Here is a 25,049-nt window from a genome sequence, read left to right as displayed (position 1 = left end):
CTATTTTGCGAAGACTTTATGGCACCAAAGCCTGAAAAGGACTTTTAATATACTAGGATGTACATGAGTGCCTTTTTTTCCTGTCACATCTAACGCAACACAGCATTAGCTTAAGTACATTGCTACCCCATCCAGCATATACAACAATTAGAAAACTGTCTTTCATGTGAGTGGCACCTTGGAAGTTACACAATATATTTAATTACATTGCTCTGACCCGTTTCTCGTTCACTATTTTAAATTTTACTTTTACAACATTCATTCAGACAGGACAGGAGAAGTGAAGTCTAGAATCTTACTGGACCATGAAGGCCTGTCCACATCAATAGGACTGTCGTAGACCGAACCACGTTTAAATGGGACTACTGTTAGCAACATCGTAAGTTGTTTCTCTGACCAATGGGGGAGAAATTCCTCACACATACATCAAGACCTAGACAAGCAAAACTGTGCTAATGGCTAGCTAGAGAGCATTAGCCTATGATAGTTTAATACTATACTCGTCCTCTCCACCTCCCAAAAAACCCTCCCTGTTCAGGTTGCTCAAGATCACCGTGCCAGAAGCCTGGTAGCTCTACATTGGCGTATAGATAAAGCGTAGCAAAAGCCTTTGTCTGCATGTTTTTCCCTGCGACCTACAGCCACCTTACCCATTCCACGTTGAGGAGTTGAGACGTTTGAGTGGTGACTGATGGTGATTTTTTAAATAACATATTTACTGAAAGTAGTTTCGTGTGAGTATACGACAATTAAATGGGTAGCAAAACCGAGAGAAGAGCAGGAACCAAAATGCAAAGGATAATTTTACTTAAAAGACCAATTTTTTTTTTATTGTACATTGGAGAAGAGTCTTCCCCCTGTGCCATCTTGTTTAAAGTTTATAAATTACAATTCCCCAAGAAGTATTAAGAGTTCATTTCGAGACCAAAGGAATAAAACTGTTGCCGTTCTAATTTTCACCATGAATAAAAGCTACCACGATGCTCCTCCAATACTCATTGTGTACAGGAAATGCCACAGTCCCCCTGTACTTTGAGTCAGAGACCTGGGTGGAAGAGGGGCCATCCCTTCACTACTGCAGGTTCCAGGTGCAGCGTGGGAGTCTGGTGCCTGCTGGCTTGTCATGTAGAGACAATGCCTCAGCAATGAGGCTATAACATGGCTGGAATCTCTGAAGAGACAGTGTCCAAAGGCTGCCAGTGACAGTCCATCAAGGCATCATAGAGTTCTTCACTCTGTTCCATAAACTGTTTGTTTGCTTCTGTCACGTCCATCTGAGGCATTGGATCTAAAAGAGGAAAGAAACAAGGCATCAGTGGGTCACATACAAACTGTGCTTACAAATAACTAACATGAATCATATTGAAACAAATGCAGAGGCTCACAATACATTCCTGGCACTTGCAAGAGAACTTTCAACCTGAGCATCTGAAAGTGCTTCACAGTCATAGACTTTAAGGACAGAAGAAACTGTCACGATGATTTACTCTGACCTCCTGCACATCACAGACCACAGAACCTCACCCACCCACTCCTGTAATAGACCCACAACTTCTGGCTGAGTTACTGAAGTCCTCAAATCTTGATTTAAAGACAAAATTACAGAGAATCCACCATTTACTCTACTGCAAACCAGAAAGTGACCCATGCCCCATGCTGCTGCTGAAGGCAAAAACCCCCTAGGGTCTCCTGCCTATCTGACCTTGGGAAAATTCCTTCCTGACCCAAAATAGGATGATCAGTTAGACCCTGAGCATGTGGGCGAGACCCACCAGCCAGAAACCTGGGAAAGAATTCTCTGAACCCTCCCATCTAGTGTCCCATCTCCAGCCATTGGAGGTATTTGTGAATAGCTGTTGTGGATGGGCCATATGCCATTGCAGGCAATCTCATTATACCATCCCCTCCATAAACAAGTCTTGAAACAAGTCAGTTTTTTGTCCCCCACTACTCTCCTTTGAAGGCTGTTCCAGAACTTCACTCTTCTGATGGTTAGAAGCTTTAATCTAATTTCAAGCCTAATCTTGCTGATGGCCAGTTTATATCCATTTGTTCTTGTGCCAACACTGGCCCTTAAATTGAATAACCCGTCTCCCTCCCTGCTGTTTATCTCGCTGATGTATTTAGAGAGCAACCATATCTCCCCTCAGCCTTTGCTTTGTTAGGCTGAACAAGCCAAATCCTCAAGTCTCCTCTTGTAAGGTAGGTTTTCCATTCCTCTGATCAGCCAAGTAGCCCTTCTCCGCACATGTTCTAGTTTGAATTCATGGGAGACCAGAATTGCACACAGCATTCCAGAAGAGGTCTCACCGGGCCTTGTATAATGGTAATAACACTTCCCTGTCTCTACTGGAAATACCTCACCTGATGCATCCTAGGATTGCATTAGCCTTTTTCATGGCTGCATCACATTGGTGGCTCATAGTCACCCTGTGGTCTTTCTCTGCCTCTGAGGAACTCCACTAGTAACCTCCCTCCAGTCTGAAAGCTCACCTTTCAGCATGACGCATTGTAGTCTCCCCTTTAACCAGTTCCTTACCCACCTTTTGAGTCTTGGATTAATCCCCATCTTCTCCAATTTAACTAATAATTTACCATATGGAACTGTATCAGATTCTTTACTGAAATCCAGATAGAATAGATCTACTGCATTTCCTTTGTCTAGAAAATCAGTTATCTTCTCAAAGAAAGTGATCAGGCTGGTCTGGCACAATCTACCTTTTGTTAAACCATGGGGTATTTTATCCCAATTACCGTATACCTCCATGTCCTTAACTACTCTTGCTAAATTTGTTCTAAGACCTTGCATAAAACTGCAGTCAAACTAATGGGCCTGCAGTTTCTGGATCACTTCCCCCCCACCCCCTTTCTTAACTATAGATACCATATTTGCAACTCTCCAGTCACAGGACCCCCAAGTTTAGAGTCATTACAAATCCTTGCTATTGGGCCTGCAATTTAATGTGCCAGTTCCTTTTATGATTCTTGGATGGAGATTATCCAGCCCCTCTACCTCCCCCCACAGTTTGGATTTGGCTTCCATCTCAGATTTCTACTTCCATATCCTCATTCCCATTAGTCACCCTGCCACTGTTTCTAAGCTCCTCATTAATCTTATTAAAAACTGAGCCAAAGTATTCATTTAGGTGTTGGGCCATACCTAGATTATCTTTAACCGCTCCCCCAGTTGCAGTGTTTAGCAGTCCCACTTCTCTCCTTGTTTTCTTTTTTATTTATATGACTAAAGGACCTTTTACTATTGGTTTTAATTTCCTTTGCAAGGTCCAGCTCTAACTGGCTTTTGGCAGTTCTCACTTTTTCCTCTATACTGTCTGACCTCCAAGAGGTAGCTTTCCTTACTGATCCATCCCTTCTTCCATTCCTTGTAGGCTTTCTGCTTTCTCTTAATAACCTGCTTGAGATGTTTGTTCATTCAGTTTAGTCAGCAATCCCTCCCTACAAATTTCCTCCCTTTGCTTGGGATGCAGGCTCTAGATAGCTTCTGCAACTTTGACTTAAAGTAATTCCAAGCCTCTTCCACATTCAGATTCTTGGAGTTCTTCAGTCCAGTCCACTTCCCTAATTCATTCCTCTAATTTTTTTAAAGCTTGCCCTTTTGCAATCAAGAACCCTAGTTACAGACTTATTTTTGTTTATCCTTCCATTTAGATTAAACTGAATTGTTTCATGATTAAGGCTACGATTTAATCATGGGTATTTTTAGTAAAAGTCATGGACAAGTCACGGGCAAGAAACAACAAAACCACAGCCCGTGACCTGTCCATGACTTATACCATAAATAGTCCTGATTGAATCTTGGGGGTGGGAGGGACATTGCAGGAGGAGGGGAGCCCATGGCACCAACAGCGGGGGGGAGGAGTGTGTGCGCCCTGGGCTCCCGCTGCCCCCCGGGCCTGCTGCCTAGGGCCGCCAGAGCAGTGGCAGTTGTGGCTGGCCCTGGGTCTGGGGCTGTCCATCAGTGGCTGGTACGGCTGGCTGCAGAGCCGCTCCAGCAGTGGTCGGTGGGACTGTCCCCAGGCCAGCTGCTCGGGCGGCTCTGGGGTCAGCCCCGCTGGCCGCTGCAGGAGTCACAGAGGTCTCAGGAAGTCACGGACAAACACGGAGCCCTATTCATGATCACTCAAGCCAATGTGGTCGTCTACAACCTGTTCTTCTAGGAGGTCCTCGCCGCTTACCAAAACTAAAGCTAAAATGGCATCACTGCTTGTTGGTTCGTGACTATTCGGTAAAGAAATCTGTCAGTTATCACATCCAGGAATATCTGGGCCCTATGATTATTAGTAGTACTTGTCCTCCAATCTATAGCTGGGAAATTAAAGTCTCCTAAAATCACACAATTCCCAGTAAAAAGCAACAGAGGGTTCTGTGGCACCTTTAAGACTAACAGAAGTATTGGGAGCATAAGCTTTCGTGGGTAAGAACCTCACTTCTTCAGATGCAAGACAATTCCCAGTGGTATTTATTTCATTACATTCATCATGAACCGAGCAAGTGTCACAACACCCCTGTGAGGTAGGTCTGAATAGAGTCCCTATTTTACATTTGGAGAAAATGATTGTAAAGCACTTTGAAATTGAACAGCAAAGTGTAATGTGCTGACATTCTATTACCACAAAAAAATGTAAACGTTAAAGGGACCTGTGAGGTTGAGTTAGGCGTGAACTTGGATTGTTAAAACAAGTTTGCAAAAAAACAAATTAAAAAATCCCAGAAATATTTCCACTCTAAAAAACCCAGCCAACCAAAACAAACCTTTTTGTTTGGATTTAATATTCCCCTGTCACATTTGCAACCCAAAGATGACAGTATCAGGTTAGCACAAGCACCAGGAAAGTGCATGAGTCAGAATATGAGGTGAAACTGACTGGTCCATTGAAATGCAAAAAAAAGAAAAAACAGACCATAGAAGTGTAAAAATTAGATTGTAATAATGCTGCATTTTAATCAGATCAGACATGAATAGATCATGTGAGGAATATTTAAAAATATTATTAGATAATATATTTTTGGGGTTTGTATCAAATTCAACATCTAAATACAGGGCAAGTTTAGTCAGCAAGAAAAACCCCCACAACAGAGGTACTCTAATTGGTGCTTTGCTGTATCAATATCAGAGGAGAGGAATTATCTTATATTATGAAATATTTTTAGAAACAAAGAGGGCTTTCCAGTTAAGTGATGTCATACTCATATAGACCCTTGTAAAGGATCTGGCTGTTTGACTTTTATTTTTTATGTATACTTTTAAAAGAGTGAGACATCCTATAAGTTGCATACTCAGCTCATAACTATTAGAGTGAACACCACACAAAAATTGTTGCTGCTTCCTGATTAAATATAAAAGGACAGTGATAACTTGAACAAACAGAATACACAACTGTGATGGTTTTATAACAGAGAAGATTTATTAAAGGAAGGACAACATCTTTTGATCTGCACATGATTTAAGTTCATATTTCCAAGGGTGGAAGGGTATAAGCACTATTCCATACAAGCCTGTCAATGCTAGCGAAGACAATTAGTCTGTGCCAAGACTGGAATAGTAAGTTTGGAATAAGGGTGCAGAGAAAGGGACTTCATAGGGAAGTCTGCACAGTACCTGTCCACACTACCAATCTGAAACTTTCATAAACTCCAAATTCATTCAAAAATACAGATGTGAAATGTCAATCCTTGAAAACTCTGTATCAATATAATGAAAACTGCCAGTTGCAACGCAGATTTAAAATAAAGACACATACCTTCTAATGCATCCTCGCCGACTTCTTCATATGTCTGCAAGGGCAACAAAGATAGCTTCAGGGCAACAAACATATCACTGCATCTGAAAACATCACCTGTTTATTACTGCCGCCCCAGTAGGACGCTCACAAGGGGGCAGATTAAGGCAGAATCCTTAGTCCCCAAGCCCTGGGGTCCAGCCCTAGTAGGCTCGGAGATTCTGTGTAGGTCTAAAAGATGCAGCCCTTCCTGGAATCCTTGCAGTACAGGTCTGTCGCATCTTACGCGCATTTAACATGCGCGATTTCAGCTTTACGCGGTTGGGGGGAGGGGGGAGAAGCCGGTGATTCCACCAGCGCGAGACGTGAATCTGCTGTTCCCACTACAGTACTCAGTCCCCCTGTGCCTCTCCTACTGTGCGCATCTCACCGCGCTGAGTGAGAGTCTCCTGTGCCTGTACTGTTTAAAGATACAGTAGGTATTTTTCGTATAACATGGCCTCTAAACGCAAGCCACCTACTTCATCTGGTGCTCAACCGAAGAAACAGCGATGCGTTCCAACGCTGGAGGAAAAACTGGCTGTGTTGGACTTATTGAGAGACAGTATGTCCATCGCCAATGTGGCACGTAAACACGGCCGCAACAAATCTAGCATCCGTGCCATCAAGATTCGAGAGAGAGAAATTTGTCAAGCCGTGGCATCAAGTGCTCCAGGAACTGCTACGGTGCCGAGCCAAGTGCGTGATAAGACTTTAGTGAAGACTGAAAAGGCATTAAACTTACGGCTGGAAGACATGAACCGTAAACGTGTGCCTATCAATGGCAACATGTTGCGAGAAAAGGCTCTTAGCCTGTAGGCGCTGTTCAAACCTCCTGCCGAAGAGGGACAGCCTTCTGATAAGAAGGAATTCAAAGCCAGCCAAGGTTGGCTTAACAGTTTTAGGAACCGCTTCAACCTCAAAAACATGCAGACTACTGGTGAAGCTGCATCTGCCAATGAGGAGGCAGCAAAAGCCTACCCCGAACAATTAAAGAAAATCATAGAGGAAAGGGGTTATCTTCCGGAACAAGTTTTTAATGCTGACGAGACTGGGCTCTTCTGGAAAAAAATGCCCACCCGCACTTACATTTTGAAATCAGAAAGACAAGCCCCTGGCTTCAAAGCAGCTAAAGACTGTGTGACTGTGTTGCTTTGTGGCAATGCGGCTGGGCATTTAATAAAGCCGGGCTTGCTCTACACGGGTGCAAATCCCTGTGCCCTAAAAGGCAAGAACAAAAATCTCCTGCCTGTGTTCTGGCAATCAAATAAAAAGGCTTGGGTGATGGCAGCATTATTTCTGGATTGGTTCCACAAGTGTTTCATTCTGGAGGTCAAGCAGTACCTTGAAGAGAAAGGACTTGACTTTAAAGTGTTGCTGATCGTAGACAATGCTCCTGGCCACCCTGCGGCACTCCGGTTTGCGCAAATGCATGTTGGCGAAACCTATGGGAAAACTGTGTGAATGATTTTAAGGGTTTCCCGACCATTGACAAAGAAGTGAAGCTCATTGTTCAGGTGGCCAGGCAAGTGGGTGGCAATGGCTTCATCGACATCCTCGAGGAAGAAATTGAGGAATTAATTGAGGGCCATAGAGAAACACTGACTAATGAAGGAGTTAGAGGAACTGATAAAATCGTCTACAGAAGACGATGATGATGATGAACTGGAAGAGCCAGCAACTTGGAATCTTCATAAATGTTCTGAAGTGTTCCAAGCAGCAAAACACTTGAATGATTTAATTTCTGAATACGATCCTGCTATGGAAGGAAGCCTCAAAATCACACGTAGTATTACGGATGATTTGAGACCGTACCAAGAAATGTTGGAGGAGCTCAAGAGACAACAGCGACAGTTGCCAATCACCATCCTTTTAAAGAAAAAACCAGCAGCAGCGCCTACACAATCAACTTCACGAGCTGAACCAGAGCCAACCACTTCGTCTACGACTCGCTCTCCGTCACCCAAGCTTGGCCCATCGTCTCCTGGATCGACATCAAGCCCGGACGACTCAATGACAGTGTTGTCAGGGGAAAAGGAAGACTAATCCTTGGAGTGTGTACAGTACAAGACTAGCAAGAATAGCCAGGATGACTGGTGACTGTTCAGGTTTACAGTACTGCACTGTTTTCATTTTTTATTCTTTCATTCTTCTCTCTGTTGTTATTAAAAATACTGTAAAATTATATTTTGCATATGTAGTCTTTATTACATACTGCACATGGCTGTATACAATACATAGTACTGTACAGGGTTGTAGACACAAAACGGTACTTTTGGCTGATTTAAGGGATTTTCAAGGGTCGTTTTGACTATGCGCGATTTTGGCTTTACGCGCTGACTGCGGAACGAAACCCCAGTGTAAGATGCGACAGACCTGCACTGCATGCTGAGTCCTTGCTCCTGGCACACACCATATACCAGGGCTTGTGGTGGGATCCTTGAAAGGTAGCCTCATGGCTGTCATCCACAGTGCCTATACCTGGGGTATCCTTCCCCCAGCCACAACTGGGGCTTTAAGTGTCCCTTTATAGAGCTCTGACCCCTTTACCCAGCATAAAGGTAAAGCAGCAGGCCACAATACCAGTCAGCTGTTTGCTAGGGGGCTTTGCGTCCTTCTGTGGCAGGAAGATCAAGGACCCAGGAAAACAGGTCTCCCTCTCCTGTTTGTAAAATGCTTTGGGATCTTCTGTGATGAGAGATCATTGAAATATAAAAAAATTAGTGCCACGGCCCTACCTGCATGGTGCTCTGTGTGTATCCGTACTGGGGATAGCTATAGCTATAACTGCCTGTGTTCTGGTCATATCCCCACTGGGCATAGTAGTTCTGATAGTGTTGGTAATACTGGTTATAATTATAGTTGTACATCTGATTGTACTCCACCGTCTTCACACGGTTACTTTAAAAAAATAAAAAGAAAGACGTTACAAACAAGGAAGATTATTTAAGGGAAAAAAAAACAGATGAGTGACATGATTTGATCTACAACATCTTCCAGTACTGTGGCCCCTTTTGTTGGTGATGTTTTGTTTGTTTGTTTTTCCATCCTCAGACCTTTGTAGGAGGGACTGGTTGGTTTTCCATCCCCACTCCTGCCCCCACTATTATTTTAATTATTAGAACACTTTGCTTTCTTACTACTGGATTCACGTAGCGCAATTTTAGAGAGTAGGAGAGGGAACAGCTGAGAATTGAGAGCATCAGGTCTGGAAAGACCTAGTCACTGGAAGCCAGAGTTCAAATCCCTGCAGAGGATTCATCCCTTCATCCATCTGATACAGTAGAGATACACTGAGTACTGTGTAGCATACGGAAGGGTTTAGGGGGTAGTTCTGGGTTTTAAAAACAGGGGCTCCTTTTTCTGTATGTGGGTGCTGAAGACCCCTAAGAGTTTCGCAAAAGAATAGTAGTATACTCTGGTCTGTGACAAAACTTCCCCTCACTACTGGTGTGCAGCAGGCTGTGATATGAATGGTTGCCCCCTTCCTCTCAGAGGTGGGTGCAGTTCTGTGCTGATATGCATACTGTTCATGAAGTACTTTGAGTTGAAAAGGGCCATAGAAATGAAAATTTGTAGTTTTCAAATGATCTGTGAATATGCCAAATTCTCTTTGCTTGCCATACAATGGCAATGCTTTCAGGGTACAGGTTCCTGATTAATATGGTTTGAAATAAATGAGGGGGGCAGAAAAGAGAGAGGACAAATATCCCTTAAAAATGAAAACATTATTTCACATATGAAAATACCCTTAATTAAGAAATTAAAGAGCGTAGAGTAAAAGAGCAAACAAAATCTTAACACCACAGGACAACCCCGTCCCCTGTTCCCCCCCAAGAGTTTGGGGGACATTGAAAAATTGACTGGGGAGCAATTATTTATTATTTGTATTAAGATAATGCCAAGGAGCCTTAATCATGGACTAAGATCACATTGTGCTAAGCGCTGTACAAACACAGAACAAAGATGGTCCCTGCCCCAAAGAGTTTAATACCTACTGAACATTGCTATGGGATTACAAAGAGACCACACGCTGGTTACCTACAAGTCAAATGAGCAAGGTTAGACCATTTCCTATTTTAATGTAAAGGGACATTACCAGGTCAAACATTTTTATTTAAAAAAGAAACAAACCTGAATTTCTTACTGAAGTACCTGATTAAAACAGAGGTTTGAAAATGTAACGTTTAGTCTGGGTTTAATTTTTGCACTTCACTCAGGCCGGACAAAGAAATGAGGCTGGTCATTTTTAATCCGATTAACCTTTATTTCCAGTGTTTCTGGTGAATGTCATTTTTGGGGTGGGGGATTCTGATGCTAGTATCATGTGGCTATCTGATACACTTAAGGGTATTCCCTTGTTTGTTTTGTGATTTTATGGTGTGGGATAGGCACTGAAAGCACTGGATGGGTGCCTAAATAAAAAATAATGAATTTTGGCTTGGTAGATCTGTAGGGGAATGTTTAAATCCAAACCACAAACTTTTCAAAGAGTAAAAATACCAGATCTCCCTATTCATATTACGTTTAAGACATATTCTTCCGAAATGCAGACTATACATTTTAGGCCTAAACTTCCTGACAGTGTCCTCCTATGTGTAGATATGCAGCAAAAATCAAACAGATATGAAAAGCTCAGTTCTCTTTATTGTATACGATTTTCACCACTATAAGACATAGCAATAAAAAAGTCAAACAGTCCAAATCAATGTTTAATGAACTTCAGTACAGTAACTCCAGTTTCAACAGTCACATAATTCACTATAACTGAAATTGATCTTTACATTTGATTTTAAAAACAGATTTTGAAAATTATTTACAAAATCAGAAAGACTTATGCAATTTAAACTACAGAGATTTTGCTCTGTTATTTGCTGCTAAATATGAATATGAACTCTGAACAGGAAAGATAATTACTACAAAACACTCATCTGCTCCCATACTTACGCTTTTGGTATGGCCACACTCAAGCGTACGGGTTTAGAGCCCAATCCCACAGCCCCTTGGCACTCTGTCAGGGCTCTTTTCTGTTCCAGCTCGTCTGTGAATTTCACAAACCCATAACCTCTGCAGAAAGACATGGAATGGTTTGTATCACACTAAAGCAAAAGACATTCCATTTTCAGATGTTTAAGACAAACTCGCATGGGTTTAGGAATACTCTATAACTAATAAAACATGGACTAGTGAAATGTCAACACAAAAGTTGAAAACCTGTCCATGTTTTTTTTTTTTTTTAAGCAGGGATTAAATGATTCCCTATTCCAGTGATTTTCTATTATTTGCAGTGTTAGAGGTATTTCATGCCCTAACAACTGCCGTATTTTCAAAGGCATCAGAACAATAATATACATCTTGTACCAGTGGATTTTTGGGGACCTTTGTGGAACTGGGTGATGTGTTGGAGCTAAAAGTGTGGACAGGGGTGTGGTGCAAGGAAGAAGATGAAAGGTAGGCACCGCTCACAGTTCTTAGGCACCTGTATAGACACTGTGAAGAAGAACCAGGCTTTTGACTTGTGTGATCTCAAGCTGTGGAGATGAAGGGAAGAGGGAGAAGAAAGAATCAGACCAGAAGTTTCTTCCCCATCTGGCAGCAGTACTGGAAAGGGGGAATCAAAGCCAGCCTGTATAGTGTCTCAGTCAGTGCACAGCTAATAAGCAGCCACGGGCATCACTTGTGTCTAAAGCTGGCCCCAATGTGATGTAAAGAGTTTGCTTGTCTACAGGGTGGATTAAGACAGACTTCGCAGTCAAAGCCCATCTACACTCGGGAACTGCTCTACAAAGTTTCTTGTTGTTGCTAACACCTGCGCTGCTCTGCCAGCATTAGCAACACTGGACATATTAATTATATCTGCTCTGGGCAGCCTCACTTGAACAACAATGGCACGCAGCCAGCTGCCCTTCAACACAATGTCACTAACTCCAGTAAAGCTGAACCAGAATTGGCAACAGCCGAAAACGTTTAGAACGTTTTCCTAGCGTAGAAAAGGCTTTAGAGTGGGATCTAGAGGCTGTCGTGAGTCAGAGTAATTCAGCAGCACACAACAGAGTAGTACCAGCTTGCAGGGATGGGCTGGGCTGCCTCTCTGGACATGGCAGAAAGATCAAGGCCTTAGGAGTGACAGGAAAAGAGAGTCTATCCAGGTGGAGAGAGGATGTTGGAAGGGAAAGAAAGCCTGGGCTAGTTAATTAAGCTAAAGCAAACGCCTCTGCAGACACAGTTATAACCCGTTTTCAACAGGTATCGGTTTAGTTTGCTCCCGCAATGGTACGGGGGCAAACTAAACCAATGTAAGTCACGTTTAAAATTGATGTAAGTGTACGCACACAAAGTTGCACTGATCAACTAAATCAGTTTAAAAAAACCAACACATCTTTAATATAAAACCACTGCAATTCTGGGTGTTGTTCAGGCCTTCTTGGAGAAGGGGGGAGGGAGAGGGAGTTTACAATTTAAAATAATCTGACCAGAGCAAAATTCCCCAAGACATAAAACCAGGACACTCACCTTGCTCTAATGACATGTTCTGTTTTTAAATTTGACTGCTGAGCAAAGAACCCTCTTATTGAGAAAGATACAACAGAAAGGAAAATGGTGCATTCAGGATGCCTATTTAATCATATCGAGAGGGCAGACTTCAGATTTCTAGTTTTGATTGGATTATTTCCAGAATCTGAAAATGAGGGTTAAACTACAGCATATTTAGACAGTGAATCACAATTTTGTTTTGTATCTGGCTTCTATAGCATCTAAAACATCCAAAACCATCAGAGTCAGGGGAAGATTTTCAAAAGTATCTACAGAATTTAGGAGCCCAATTCACACTGAAAGTCAAAGGGGACTGGTGTTCATAAATCACTTAGTGCTTTTGAAAATGTCCTAACCGGCAATAAAACATTTTTAATAAAAAATACATACAGATCTAATTCAGAGTAGCAAAAGTATGGTATTGTGAATAGCAGAAAACAGACATACCGAATATTTAAGAGAGACAATTCAGTCTAGTGATCTGGTTTGTTAAGTCCTAAGCAAACCTAATACAACTACTCCTTTTCCCTCACTGCCTTTGGAAAGAGGCAAAGTCTATGAGGTTACAGATGGCCTATTTTCTCCAAAAGATCTCACAACATATGAAGCAAGAGAGAGGAAGGCATAAGGAAAACTTACTTGGAAACTCCAGTCTGGTCCAAAACAACTTTGCCACCTCTACATGACGGATAAACTTTAACAAAAAACTCATATAACATGCCATCGTCCACATCGGGGGTCAGATCTCCCACAAAGAGTGAGTATTCTGGACTAAAGGAGTCAATAAAAAGAGTACATTTTATGAATAGTGATAAAACAAATAGTGTGATATGAACAAGAACAGAAAACTATCCAAAACATCTGATTATTAAGTGGCATGAGTTAAAGGGACTATGAAGATACCAATATTATTTTTAAAAGCCTTTATCTATGTTACTGGTAATTTATATAATATTAAATTTTTTTCCACTACTTATGCTGCTTGTATTTTCCTACTCAGTTGGGGCAGCAAAACCAGATGGCTCCTCCATTTCACTTTTTGCACATACACTAGTTCATGGCACTGTATTTGTGTTTCCAACACTGCAAGAGACCATTTATACCCTCAAAGAAATAAAAAGAAAATTCAGTGAAAATAGATTTAATTTCTCTTCATATTCGGTATTGTAAAACCATTATTTAAAAACAAATTTGTGGTTTAATTCCTTCAAAATAACATTAGGCACATGTATTGCTTTAGATTTTCAAACCATCATTACCCACTTGTAGGTAATAGCTCATCTGTAGATTTGCTAGTTTCCAATGTACTGACCTTTAATTGTAATCTATCAATTATAGGTGCTGATACTGCAAGTGTTTAAGCACAGGTGTGGTGCAACTGAAGTCAGTAAGACTACTTGTGCTTAAAGTTAAGTACATATATCCGTGCTTGCAGAATTGGGGCCATGTTTTGACTCTTGGAATTCTTAAACAATATGGCACAGCATAAATTCCTGGAGATAAAAGACACCTTTTCTTTCCTTCCCATCCTCCCACATGGATGGATGTCAGGTTTGGAATAAGTACAATTTAAAAATTCTTTACAAGTTAGAAAGCCTACAAGTGCTTAAAGCATAGGACAGAGTGAAGAGAGCAAGTTCTTCTGACTGCCACAGACTTATTGCATATCCTTGGGCAAGTCACTTAATCTATCTGTGATTCAGGCTACCCATCTGTAACATAAGGCTAATACCTACTGCATGGGGCGATTGCAAGAATTAATCACACAATTGTTGTTATATGGCTGGAACCCCCTTTCTGACCCCATCTGCCAGCTTTGACCCTCACCTCTGAGTCCCTCCTCAAAATGCACTTCTTCAAAGAGGCTTATGAATCATTCTAAAAATAAAAATGTAACCCCTAAGATGCAAATATCACTCACCTAAGCAACCATATTGTTGTCAACCTTGTACCTATGTACCTCAATCTCTCCCTGTGTTGTTCTCAACTTCAGTTGTGTGAATTCCTCTGGGCAGGAATTCTGTCTTTATTTTGCAAAGTGCCAGGCACATTTATGACATTATATAAACGAGACATACATATTTTTATTATGTGAAGCACCTTGAGATGCATGGAAGTTGCTAAGGCAATGCACTGTATCATTACCCTCTCCACTGTATTTATTTACACTTTAAAGCAGTCTAGTTTCTTAGTTATTGGTTTATTGCCTGGCATTGCCCATCCCGAATGGCAATTAAGATTTAAATTGTATGCTTCTAGTTAAAATTCCCCTACTCTATATCGCTAGGAGCTGATCTGGTCCAGCAATACTGATTGTATGGATTGCACTCTCTGAATACTCTTTTGCAAGGGAGCTCACAAACAAACAAGGACAATGTTTGAATACTAAACACTTACCTGTTGTCGGGCTGTTTTCCATACGTTGCGTAGTTCAGTTTAAATCGCTTTGACTGCAACAAGGATAAATAGAAACTGACAATATGTAAAACCATGGGGGTTCACTTTAGAACATTTTTATAATCATAATTAGAAAAAATAAAAGTGAGTTATAATAGGCTAATTTTAAACCGTTGTCTTAATAATGGCAAGTGTTAAATGCGTAACACTGGTAGGTCTGCAGGCTAAAGCATTAGAGGGCAAGTCCTTCGACAGTGTAAACAGCCTTCAATGGAGCTATGACAATTTACACCAGCTGAGGATCTGCCCCCAGGTCAGGAGGTCTTGCCTCCCATCCCAAGAGATTCTGGCTGCCTTTAGGCTAGCAGAAGACTGGGAGACACACCAGGGCCTTTCATTTTCACATCTCCAGAGAGGAGAAAAAACAAAAGTACCAACAATCACCACTGAATGAGACTTTCCATATTTTGGTGTTTTTAAATAAAATACAGAATACAAATTTAGAGAATTGTAACTTACAGGAATGTTAACCAAGTAGAATCTGACACTCTGGAAACCAAATCTTCAATCATAACAACATTTAAATTAAATAAATAAAAAATAAATTAATGGAGATGTCCTGTCTCCTAGAACTGGAAGGGACCTTGAAAGGTCATCGAGTCCAGCCCCCTGCCTTCACTAGCAGGACCAAGTACTGATTTTGCCCCAGATCCCTAGGTGGCCCCCTCAAGGATTGAACTCTCAATGCTGGGTTTAGCAGGCCAATGCTCAAACCACTGAGCTATCCCTCCCCTGCAAAGTATTTCTAGATACTTTACTTTACTGATACTTTACTCTGTATTTTAGATTTCTTGTGTAGTTTTGATGTGCATTTCCTGTGTAGCTGGACTTGAGTAACTTTTGTTGCTAAAGATCAAGAATGATGTGAGGCTTGAACTTCATGCTTCTCTTGGCAAACCAAAGTTACTCAAAACTCAGTGAAATCTCAGCTCCATTTCAACCCACATAGATGATATAATCTGTGCAAAGTAATCAGCTAGTGTTGTGCTGGTAACAGGTTACATAGGGTAGCATGGCGGGTAGGAATACGTAGCCTGCTTTTTCCTTCCTGTTGCCTGGTTTTTCATCTGTCATGCTTTGACAACATTGCAAAGGATCAGAAATTCACAAATGCAAATATCTGCTGCTACCCAAGTTTTATCCATCCATTCACCCTGAAATAGGTATGTGTCTTAAAAATTAATGAAACCCTTCCAGAGACTTTGCTATAAAGAATGTTAGTAACTGCATACTCATCAGCTCCTAAAGAAAGCAAGAACTCCCAATTTGCTGATTATTCTGCTTATCTCAATTCCTAATTATTGTGGGATCCCTTTTCTCCATCCCTCCCATTCCTGCTCCTCTACTAATTAATTTGGTTTACTTACTGGTGTGGCACCAGGAAGCGGTTTTCCATTGATTTTGTGTAAACACTTCTCTGCAGTAGCCAGATCTGCAAATTCTACAAAGCAGTAGCCTGCTGGAATTCTGAATACAGGGGGAAGGGAGGGAGATAGAGAGAGAGAGAGTTTTAAGATTACAAAATTTAGAATTCATCTGGGCAAAAGTGCAATACTTATGATTCTCTGAAGGATGCAGAGCGGGTGAGGAATTTCCTATAATCACCATTTTGAAATGAGAACATTTTCAAAATGTCATCTTCAGCTTGCATAGAGGAGCGACTAAGCAGCAAATGATCACCAATGAAGTGACAGCCCACAAGGCCATGTCAGCTGTATACTCCAGTTGCAGAGCCAGCAAGGTGGCGGGGGAAGGGAGAAATAATAAATTTAGTACAAACCCCACAAAAATCAAAGGTAATTATTTTTCTCCCCATGTTTGTACTTTTTCATTTAATAAAATACCAATTTCCTGATGCTCACTTTGGAATATGGTAAGACCCTGTTAAATAGAAAGACCTGATGACTATATTCCTGTATAATGTCTCTTTAAACAAAAGCCAACCATTGTAATGATTGTTTTGTTTCTGATATTGACATGGCAAGGATTTGTGAACTTGTTAAAACTTCCTAAATAAACAGATAAAAAAAAACAAATACAAACTTCCCTACTAGAATCTAACAGTTTTAAATGTTGGATTTAAATTACTTGCAAGCAAAGCTTCATAAGGCTGATACTTTATTTAATCTGCATCCACTAGTCTCATTCTAATCTTTATAAGGGAGATCAAAAGAGCCAAGCAAGACTGTGGCTAAACTATAAGTATTTTCTTTATATTTCTCACCTTTGCTAACACTGGCGCGGCTCCACTAGTGGTAGCACTAGTATAGACCGGCCACTAGCATTTTAACTCCCCTATCACATTAGACCTTCATCCTTTACTGTGTAGTGTGCCGGTGGGGTGGATTGCGGTGCCTGCCTGGCACCCACTATCTTCAGCGGTGCTCTATTTGGGCACAGAAGTCCATGCAAACGCAATATAGGATTGGTGCCTAACCCTATTCCGATACCGGCAGCAGCCTCTTCCACGGTTCTTACCAGCGTAGCTGCATTGTTGGTAGCAATGGTGGGAAATGTAAAGGAGAACAATGCTAGCATAGACAAGACCACAATGAGGCCTGTGGTTTGTAAAGGGATAATCTAAATGCAAGAATATATTATTAAAATGAACTGATAGGAAACATAAATGATTACCCTGTCAATCTATTTCGGATGATTTTTACACTCAGAACAAGTTCTCCCATGGTGGCAAAGGCTCTTGAAACGAAGTTCTCATCCATGTATGGCTCCAGCTACAAAGAGAAGGTTGAAGTTAGATTGGGGAGTTGGGGGGATTACACACACATCAGTGTCACCCATATCAGTTAAACCTCCTGGAGAAGCACTTTCCCTATACACTTAAAAAAGGCAGTAAGACCTTTTTAGAAGGGCCAGCATCACCGACAGCATGGGCCAAAACCCCACACCCATAAACCAGCAAGTGTGCACAGAGCCAGTCCCAACAAGATGGTCTGCAAAACAGAACCATTGGGGAACTGAGGGATGAAGGATTTAGGGACACAGAGGCCTTTCAGAGAAGGAACAACCACGGGGAAGAGGTATTTAGGAATAAACCTTGCATAGGATGAGGCGCTGTATGAGGGGCTAGAGGGGTGACAGCATATCTGAGGAGGGTAAGAAGTGACACTATCTATAGGTGTAATGGGGTAGAGAGTAGCACTATCTGTGGGGGTAATGGGGTAAGGGGCACACATAGGGGAGAGTAGGGGTGGCATTGTATCTGTGAGGGTCGGAGATATAGAGGTTGTACAGTATGTGGGGGATGTAGGGGCTGCAGGTTGGGGTGGCACTGCACCTGTGGGGGCTATGCGGGTGGCAGCATAGGGGTGTACTGGGCAGGGCTGGCACTCTGTCTGTGGGGGATATAGAGGTAGGGTGTGGCACTGCAGGTGTAGGGTGATACAGGGTGGCAGCATGAAGGTGTAACAGGCAAGGCTGGCACTGTGTCAATGGGGCAGGGCTGGCTCTGTATCTGTGGGGGGCTACATGGGTGGCAGCATGAGGGTGTAATGGGTAGGGCTGGCCCTGTATCTGTGGGGGGCTACATGGGTGGCAGCATGAGGGTGTAATGGGCAGGGCTGGCACTGTGTCTGTGGGGGATATAGAGGTAGGGCTGGTGCTGTGTCTGTGGGGCAAGGGGGCAGGTCTGGCCCTGTGTCTGTGGGGGATATAGAGACAGGGGGTGGCTCTGTGTCTGGAGCAATGGGGAAGGGCTGGTGCTGTATCTGTGGGGGCTACATGGGTGGCAGCATGAGCATGTAATGGGCAGGACTGGCACTGTGTCTGTGGGGGCAATGGGGCAGGGTGCCGCACGTAGGGGAGGGAAGGCCGGCACCGTCTGTGAGCTAGCAGGGTAGGGATGGCATGGCACGTGTAGGGGATATAGAGGTAGGGGCTGGCACTGCAGATGTGGGGGGTAGAAGGGTGGCACCATGAGGGTGTAATGGGAAGAGCTGGCACTGTGTCTGTAGGGGATATCGAGGTAGGGGCTGGACCTGTGTCTGTGGGGGCAATGGGGCGGGCTGGACCTGTGTCTGTGGGGGCAATGGGGCAGGGCTGGCGCTGTGTCTGTGGGGGCAATGGAGCAGAGATGGTCTGTGGGGGATCTAGAGGTAGGGGCTGGCGCTGTGTCTGTGGGGCAATGGGGCAGGGTGCCGCTTGCAGGGGGCAGGGTTGCGCTGTGACTGTGGGGCAATGGGGCAGGGCTGAACCCGTGTCTGTGGGGGATCTAGAGGTAGGGGCTGGACCCGTGTCTGTGGGGGCAATGGGGCAGGGCGTGTGCTGTGTCTGTGGGGCAATGGGGCAGGGCTGGACCGGTGTCTGTGGGGCGATGGGGCAGGGTGCCGCTCACGGGGGACGCGGGGGAGGCTGGACCCGTGTCTGTGGGGCGATGGGGCAGGGCTGGACCCGTGTCTGGGGGGCGATGGGGCAGGGGGCAGGGCTGGACCCGTGTCTGGGGGGCGATGGGGCAGGGGGCAGGGCTGGACCCGTGTCTGGGGGGCGATGGGGCAGGGGGCAGGGCTGGACCCGTGTCTGGGGGGCGATGGGGCAGGGCTGGACCCGTGTCTGGGGGGCGATGGGGCAGGGGGCAGGGTTGGCGCTGTGTCTGGGGGGCGATGGGGCAGGGCTGGACCCGTGTCTGTGGGGCGAGGGGGCAGGGCTGGACCCGTGTCTGTGGGGGCAATGGGGCAGGGCGTGTGCTGTGTCTGTGGGGCGAGGGGGCAGGGCTGGACCCGTGTCTGTGGGGGCAATGGGGCAGGGTGCCGCTCGCGGGGGACGCGGGGGAGGCTGGACCCGTGTCTGGGGGGCGATGGGGCAGGGCTGGACCCGTGTCTGGGGGGCGATGGGGCAGGGCTGGACCCGTGTCTGGGGGGCGATGGGGCAGGGCTGGACCCGTGTCTGGGGGGCAGGGTGCCGGTGGGGCGGGCGGGGGGAGGCTGGACCCGTGTCTGTGGGGCAGGGGGCAGGGTTGGCGCTGTGTCTGTGGGGCAGGGGGCAGGGCTGGACCCGTGTCTGTGGGGCAGGGGGCAGGGCTGGACCCGTGTCTGTGGGGCGATGGGGCAGGTGCCGGTGGGGTGGACGGAGGGAGGCTGGACCCGTGTCTGTGGGGCAGGGGGCAGGGTTGGCGCTGTGTCTGTGGGGCAGGGGGCAGGGCTGGACCCGTGTCTGTGGGGCAGGGGGCAGGGTTGGCGCTGTGTCTGTGGGGCAGGGGGCAGGGTTGGCGCTGTGTCTGTGGGGCAGGGGGCAGGGCTGGACCCGTGTCTGTGGGGCAGGGGGCAGGGTTGGCGCTGTGTCTGTGGGGCAGGGGGCAGGGCTGGACCCGTGTCTGTGGGGCAGGGGGCAGGGCTGGACCCGTGTCTGTGGGGCAGGGGGCAGGGCTGGACCCGTGTCTGGGGGGCAGGGTGCCGGTGGGGCGGGCGGGGGGAGGCTGGACCCGTGTCTGTGGGGCAGGGGGCAGGGTTGGCGCTGTGTCTGTGGGGCAGGGGGCAGGGCTGGACCCGTGTCTGTGGGGCAGGGGGCAGGGCTGGACCCGTGTCTGTGGGGCGATGGGGCAGGTGCCGGTGGGGCGGACGGAGGGAGGCTGGACCCGTGTCTGTGGGGCAGGGGGCAGGGTTGGCGCTGTGTCTGTGGGGCGATGGGGCAGGTGCCGGTGGGGCGGGCGGGGGGAGGCTGGACCCGTGTCTGTGGGGCAGGGGGCAGGGTTGGCGCTGTGTCTGGGGGGCGATGGGGCAGGTGCCGGTGGGGCGGGCGGGGGGAGGCTGGACCCGTGTCTGTGGGGCGATGGGGCAGGGTTGGCGCTGTGTCTGTGGGGCGATGGGGCAGGTGCCGGTGGGGCGGACGGGGGGAGGCTGGACCCGTGTCTGTGGGGCGATGGGGCAGGTGCCGGTGGGGCGGGCGGGGGCGGCACTCCCTGGGTGCGGGGACACGGGGCTGGCAGGGCGGCGCGTGGGGTGATGGACGCGGCACCAGGCCCGGCCCGCGCGTGGGGTCCGCCCCCCCCCCGGGCTCGCGGCGTCGCCCCCGCCCCCGCCCGCGCCGCAGCCCGGCGCCCCGCACTCACGTCCCCCATCCACAGGCTGGCGGCCATGCTGCTCCCGCAGGCCCCGGGCGGGCTCGGGGGGCCGCGGCTCCGGCTGCCCGCTCGGCCCCGCCGCCGCTTCCGCCGGCGCCGCCTCACGGTGTGTCCGGAGCCCGCTCCGGCCGCCGCGCTTCCCCGCCGCCTCCTCCTGCGGGGCCCGGCCGGGCAGAGAGCGGAGCCGCCGCCAGGCAGGGCCCCGAGCCGCCCACAGCGGCCCCTGCCGGCGGGAGGAGCAACGGCAGCGCGGGGGGACCCGGGCCGGGGGCCGGGGCAGGAGGGGCTGGTGGTGTGGGTAGGATGGGTGGGGGGAGGGGCAGGAGGAGCTGGTGGTGTGGGTAGAAGGGCGGGGTAGGGGAGGAGGAGCTGGGGTAGCTTGGGGGATGGGGCAGGAGAGGCTCGTGGTGTGGGTAGAAGGGCGGGGTAGGGGGAGCTGAGGTAGCTTGGGGGATGGGGCAGGGGGAGCTGGTGGTGTGGGTAGGATGGGTGGGGGGAGGGATAGGAGGAGCTGGGGTAAGGGGTAGCTTGGGGGATGGGGCAGGGGGAGCTGGTGGTGTGGGTAGAAGGGTGGGGGTAGGGGCATGAGGAGTTGGGCTAGCCTGCGGGATGGGGCAGAAGGAACTAGTGGTGGGACTAGGATGGGGTGTAGGAGCTGGGATAAGATGGGCAGGTGGAGGAGGTAGGATGGGGTGGAGCCAGAAGGAGCTGGGGTATGGGGAGCTTGGGGGATGGGGCAGAGGGTAGGATGGGGGCAGGAGGAGCTGGGATAGGATGTGGGGGTAGGAGGAGCTGGGGCTGGGAGAGTAGATGGGAGCGGGACAGAAGGCCCTGGGGCAGAGTGTGGGATAGTGGGGCCAGGGTAGCAGTGGCTGTGTAGTAGGGATTAACACTAGAAGTCAGGGTAAGCCAGCCAGGAGCATGGGGCAGGTAGAGCAGAGAGGTGAGAGGACGTTGAGAGGTAGAGTAAAAATGAGGGCAAAGGGAGCAGAGGCACTAGGACTTCGCTGGGGAAGGAGCAGAATTAGCTGAGGCAGAGAGAAGAGGGAGCGGGGTAAGGAATAGCAGGCCAGGGAGTGCGACAGGAGGGGTTGCGGTTTATTTTTTAAAGTTAATTAAATAATAAGCTGGCAGGCGGCCTGCCTGGCCTGGGAAAGGAATATGCAACCTGTGGCTTCTAGGCACTACTTTGAATCCAGACGAGAGTGGTATTTACATTGTTGCCAACTCCTCTTGCTGTATCTGGTGTTTTTCTTAAAGCCCCAGCTCCTGGATTCACAAGATTACGGAGAGTCTCCACTTTCATTTAAAAAAGAAAGTTTCTAGCCCTCATGATGATTGTGCAGAAGAGCTTGCGCACACGACCAAGTGCAGCCTGAAGGCTACGAAACCAGAAGGCAAATAAAATGAATGTCAAATTCAGTATTTTTAAAAATTTTTCATGAGTTTTGAACGCTTTCAAGCATTCAACACTCATGAGACAGGCCCTCCAGAATAATGAGATCAGCTTCAAAATAATGAGATTTAAAACAATGAATTGTATTATTATTATTAATTTAGTTCTCTTGGGGTAATGCATAGGGAGCCCCTGTCACAGACCAGTGTGCTAGGTGCGGCGTAAGCATAACAGAAAGACAGTGCACACCCAAAAGGGCTTGCAAGCTAATGATACTTTCATGGGTGATTTTTTTTTTCCTTCTGTTTTTTGAGCCTTTAGAGTTTGCTTGGGTCACATTTACAAGCTTTTCTTGCAAAAGCTGGCAATACTCCAGTACAGTAGGAGTGACTGAAATTGGCCAAGTTGGAAGGCTTTTTAGAGGCCTGTTTGGCAATGTTCCCTCTAATTTTTTACATCCATGTGTGGAATTAATGTTGTTATGTGCACCAACATGGAAGTGATGTGTGGTGGGGTGGGGCTGAGGGGTTTGGAGTGTGGGAGGGGGCTCAGGGATGGGGCAGAGGGTTGAGGTGCAGGGGGGTGAGGGCTCTGGGGTGGGGCTGGGGATGAGGGGTTTAGGAGGGGGCTCAGGGTTAGGGCAGATTGTTGGGGCGTGGTGGGGTGCGGTCTCTTGCAGGGGGTGAGGACTCTGGAGTGAAGCTGGGGATGAGGGGTTTGGTATACAGGCTGCCCCGGGATTATGGTGGGGAGAGAGGACTCCTCCCAGCCCTCTCTCGCCGCAGCAGCCAGGGGAGAGGGAATTTAGCTGTTTGTTTGGAGTGAGTTTCTGGGTCTCAGACCAGTTCCTACTGGGGCCAGCATCTGCTTTACAAAATCACCATCATGCTAGGCACAAATTAACCCACCCCTGGTTGGTATGCTCAGCAGAAAGGCCAAAGGCTGAATGGGCAACAGAGGCTGAATTCTCTAGGGGGTGGTTCCCACTAAGTTAAAGATGAGGCACATTGGTGGGATTGTGTGTGTGTGTGCACTCCAGTTTCTGCTGCCTGTGTTCTGTGGCTGCGGAAGGAATTCAGTCTCCAAGCCCCTCAGTTCATCACCTCTTACCGGTGCTGGATCAGTGACAGCATAGTCTCTGCCTCTTCTCCAGTTTGTACCTCCACAGGTCAGGTTCTTGCCAGCAATGTCTTCACCACATTGATTTCCTGAAGGAAATGAGACAGCTGGCTGTTATGGTCCCAGGTACAGTCAATAGCAGCACTGCGATAGCTTTAGTGACAAAATTCCTGGAGGATTTTGGGTGGTTGTAATGTTGTTGTTGTTGTTTTGTTTTGTGGTAGCACCCCACAGCCCTAATCATAGACCAGGATCTCCTTGTGCCAGGTGCTGTACAAATACAGAACAAAAGGATTGTCCTTCCCCTGAAGATCTTACCGTGTAAGTAGTCCTGGCTCCCTCTAGTAGTTGTTTAAATACATGCAACGTGCTCACAGTTAAAGGAATTCTTTTTTAATGGAGGCCTGTGTTTTTGGGGTTGAAGGTTCAGTGTTTGGTCTCTTTTGTCTGTATGTGGCCAAGGTGTGTGAGTTTTTTTAATGGTTTTCCTTCTGCATGTGTAGTTATGTATGTCTGTACATAAGAAACGTAGGTGTATTTAAAAAATTTAAGTGTGCAGTTGTGTACCTCTGGGCATTGTGAACTGCAGTGCTGATGAAGGAGCCAGACTGGCAGCCCTGGAGACTCAAGTCCCATCTTTATGCACAAAACAGACACAGTATGGGCAACATGAATGCCAGCTTTGTCCACACTGTCCCCCAAGGCTCTGCTCTGGAGGGGCCCTCTCTAGGAGTGAGGGGGGAGTTCACTCCTTAGGCTCATCACTGAGATTGCTAACAAGGGGGCCATTTGGTGCCAGCAGTGTGGGTTGTTTTGTGATGTGGGACCCAATTCAGCCCAGATGAAACCAGATGCGTTGGAGTCAATAGGAGATAAGCCTGCTTACGCCAGAACCATACGAGGCCCCTCATCTCTCTGTATGCTTTGTAAACTCCTTATCTACAATGGACAGACAGGTGCGCAGTATTAACTGTAATAGATCAAACCTCTGAACCCTCCTTCTGTGTAATACAAGCCACAGACTGATAGCAGGAGAGAGGAAGAGGTGCCAGTTCTGTTTCCAGACCTCTCCCATTCCGAATAAAGCAGAACTACATGGACATCAATAATCCCAGCTGAGGGTTTGTTGCCAGCTCTGCTCCTGCCAGAACGAGAGAGGGCAGCACAGGCCTGTGTAACTAACAAATGAGGTTGGGTGTCTTCATAACCTAATGTGAACAAACCTCCTCGGGAAACGTTTTTGTGAGTGAATTTTTTAAAAGGCGCTGAAAAGCGATGTGTTTAAACATTTACTGAACCGCTTCTCTGGAGCATTGGCAATCTAGACAACAGCATGGTGGTGGTGCATGAAACCTGCTAGGGACAGAAAGTAACTGTCCAGTCTGGTTTCCCTTGCAAGTTAAAACTTAATGAATTTCCAGCCCCATTGATTTAGCAGGATTTTGCAGTGGGCTAAAGAAATTCCATAAGCTCTGAGTTAGGCAAGGCCCGGCCCTATAACATCAGACTGCAATATTGCCATCCCCGAGTGTTCAAAAATCATGAGTCAGCCCTCGGAAAATTATTATATTGTCTTAAAAAAGAAATTAAAAAATACATTCTGTGTTCTTCTCATTTGCTTTCTGGTTTTTGAGTTTTTATGGTGCATACAGATCACGTTTTCCAGCTTTTCTCTTCAACCAGGAGGGCC

General features: G+C 46.7%; 1 protein-coding gene across 1 annotated transcript; it reads right to left on the bottom strand.

Moving 5' to 3' along the window:
* Positions 1-790: 790 nt before the first annotated feature.
* Positions 791-20,990, bottom strand: TRNAU1AP (tRNA selenocysteine 1 associated protein 1). The gene is made up of 9 exons (XM_054011985.1): positions 20,833-20,990; positions 17,406-17,503; positions 16,139-16,238; positions 14,712-14,764; positions 12,954-13,085; positions 10,728-10,847; positions 8,519-8,681; positions 5,763-5,796; positions 791-1,288 (listed from the first exon to the last, which is right to left on the bottom strand). Exons 1-9 carry the CDS (start codon positions 20,857-20,859, stop codon positions 1,152-1,154), a joined length of 864 nt encoding a protein of 287 aa, XP_053867960.1. The 5' UTR covers positions 20,860-20,990; the 3' UTR covers positions 791-1,151.
* Positions 20,991-25,049: the final 4,059 nt, after the last annotated feature.

The sequence above is a fragment of the Malaclemys terrapin genome, chromosome 22 (assembly GCF_027887155.1).
Source record: "Malaclemys terrapin pileata isolate rMalTer1 chromosome 22, rMalTer1.hap1, whole genome shotgun sequence".
Lineage (NCBI taxonomy): Eukaryota > Metazoa > Chordata > Testudines > Emydidae > Malaclemys > Malaclemys terrapin.
The sequence above is the reverse complement of the archived record's forward strand: the minus strand, read 5'-3'. Positions and strand labels throughout refer to the sequence as shown.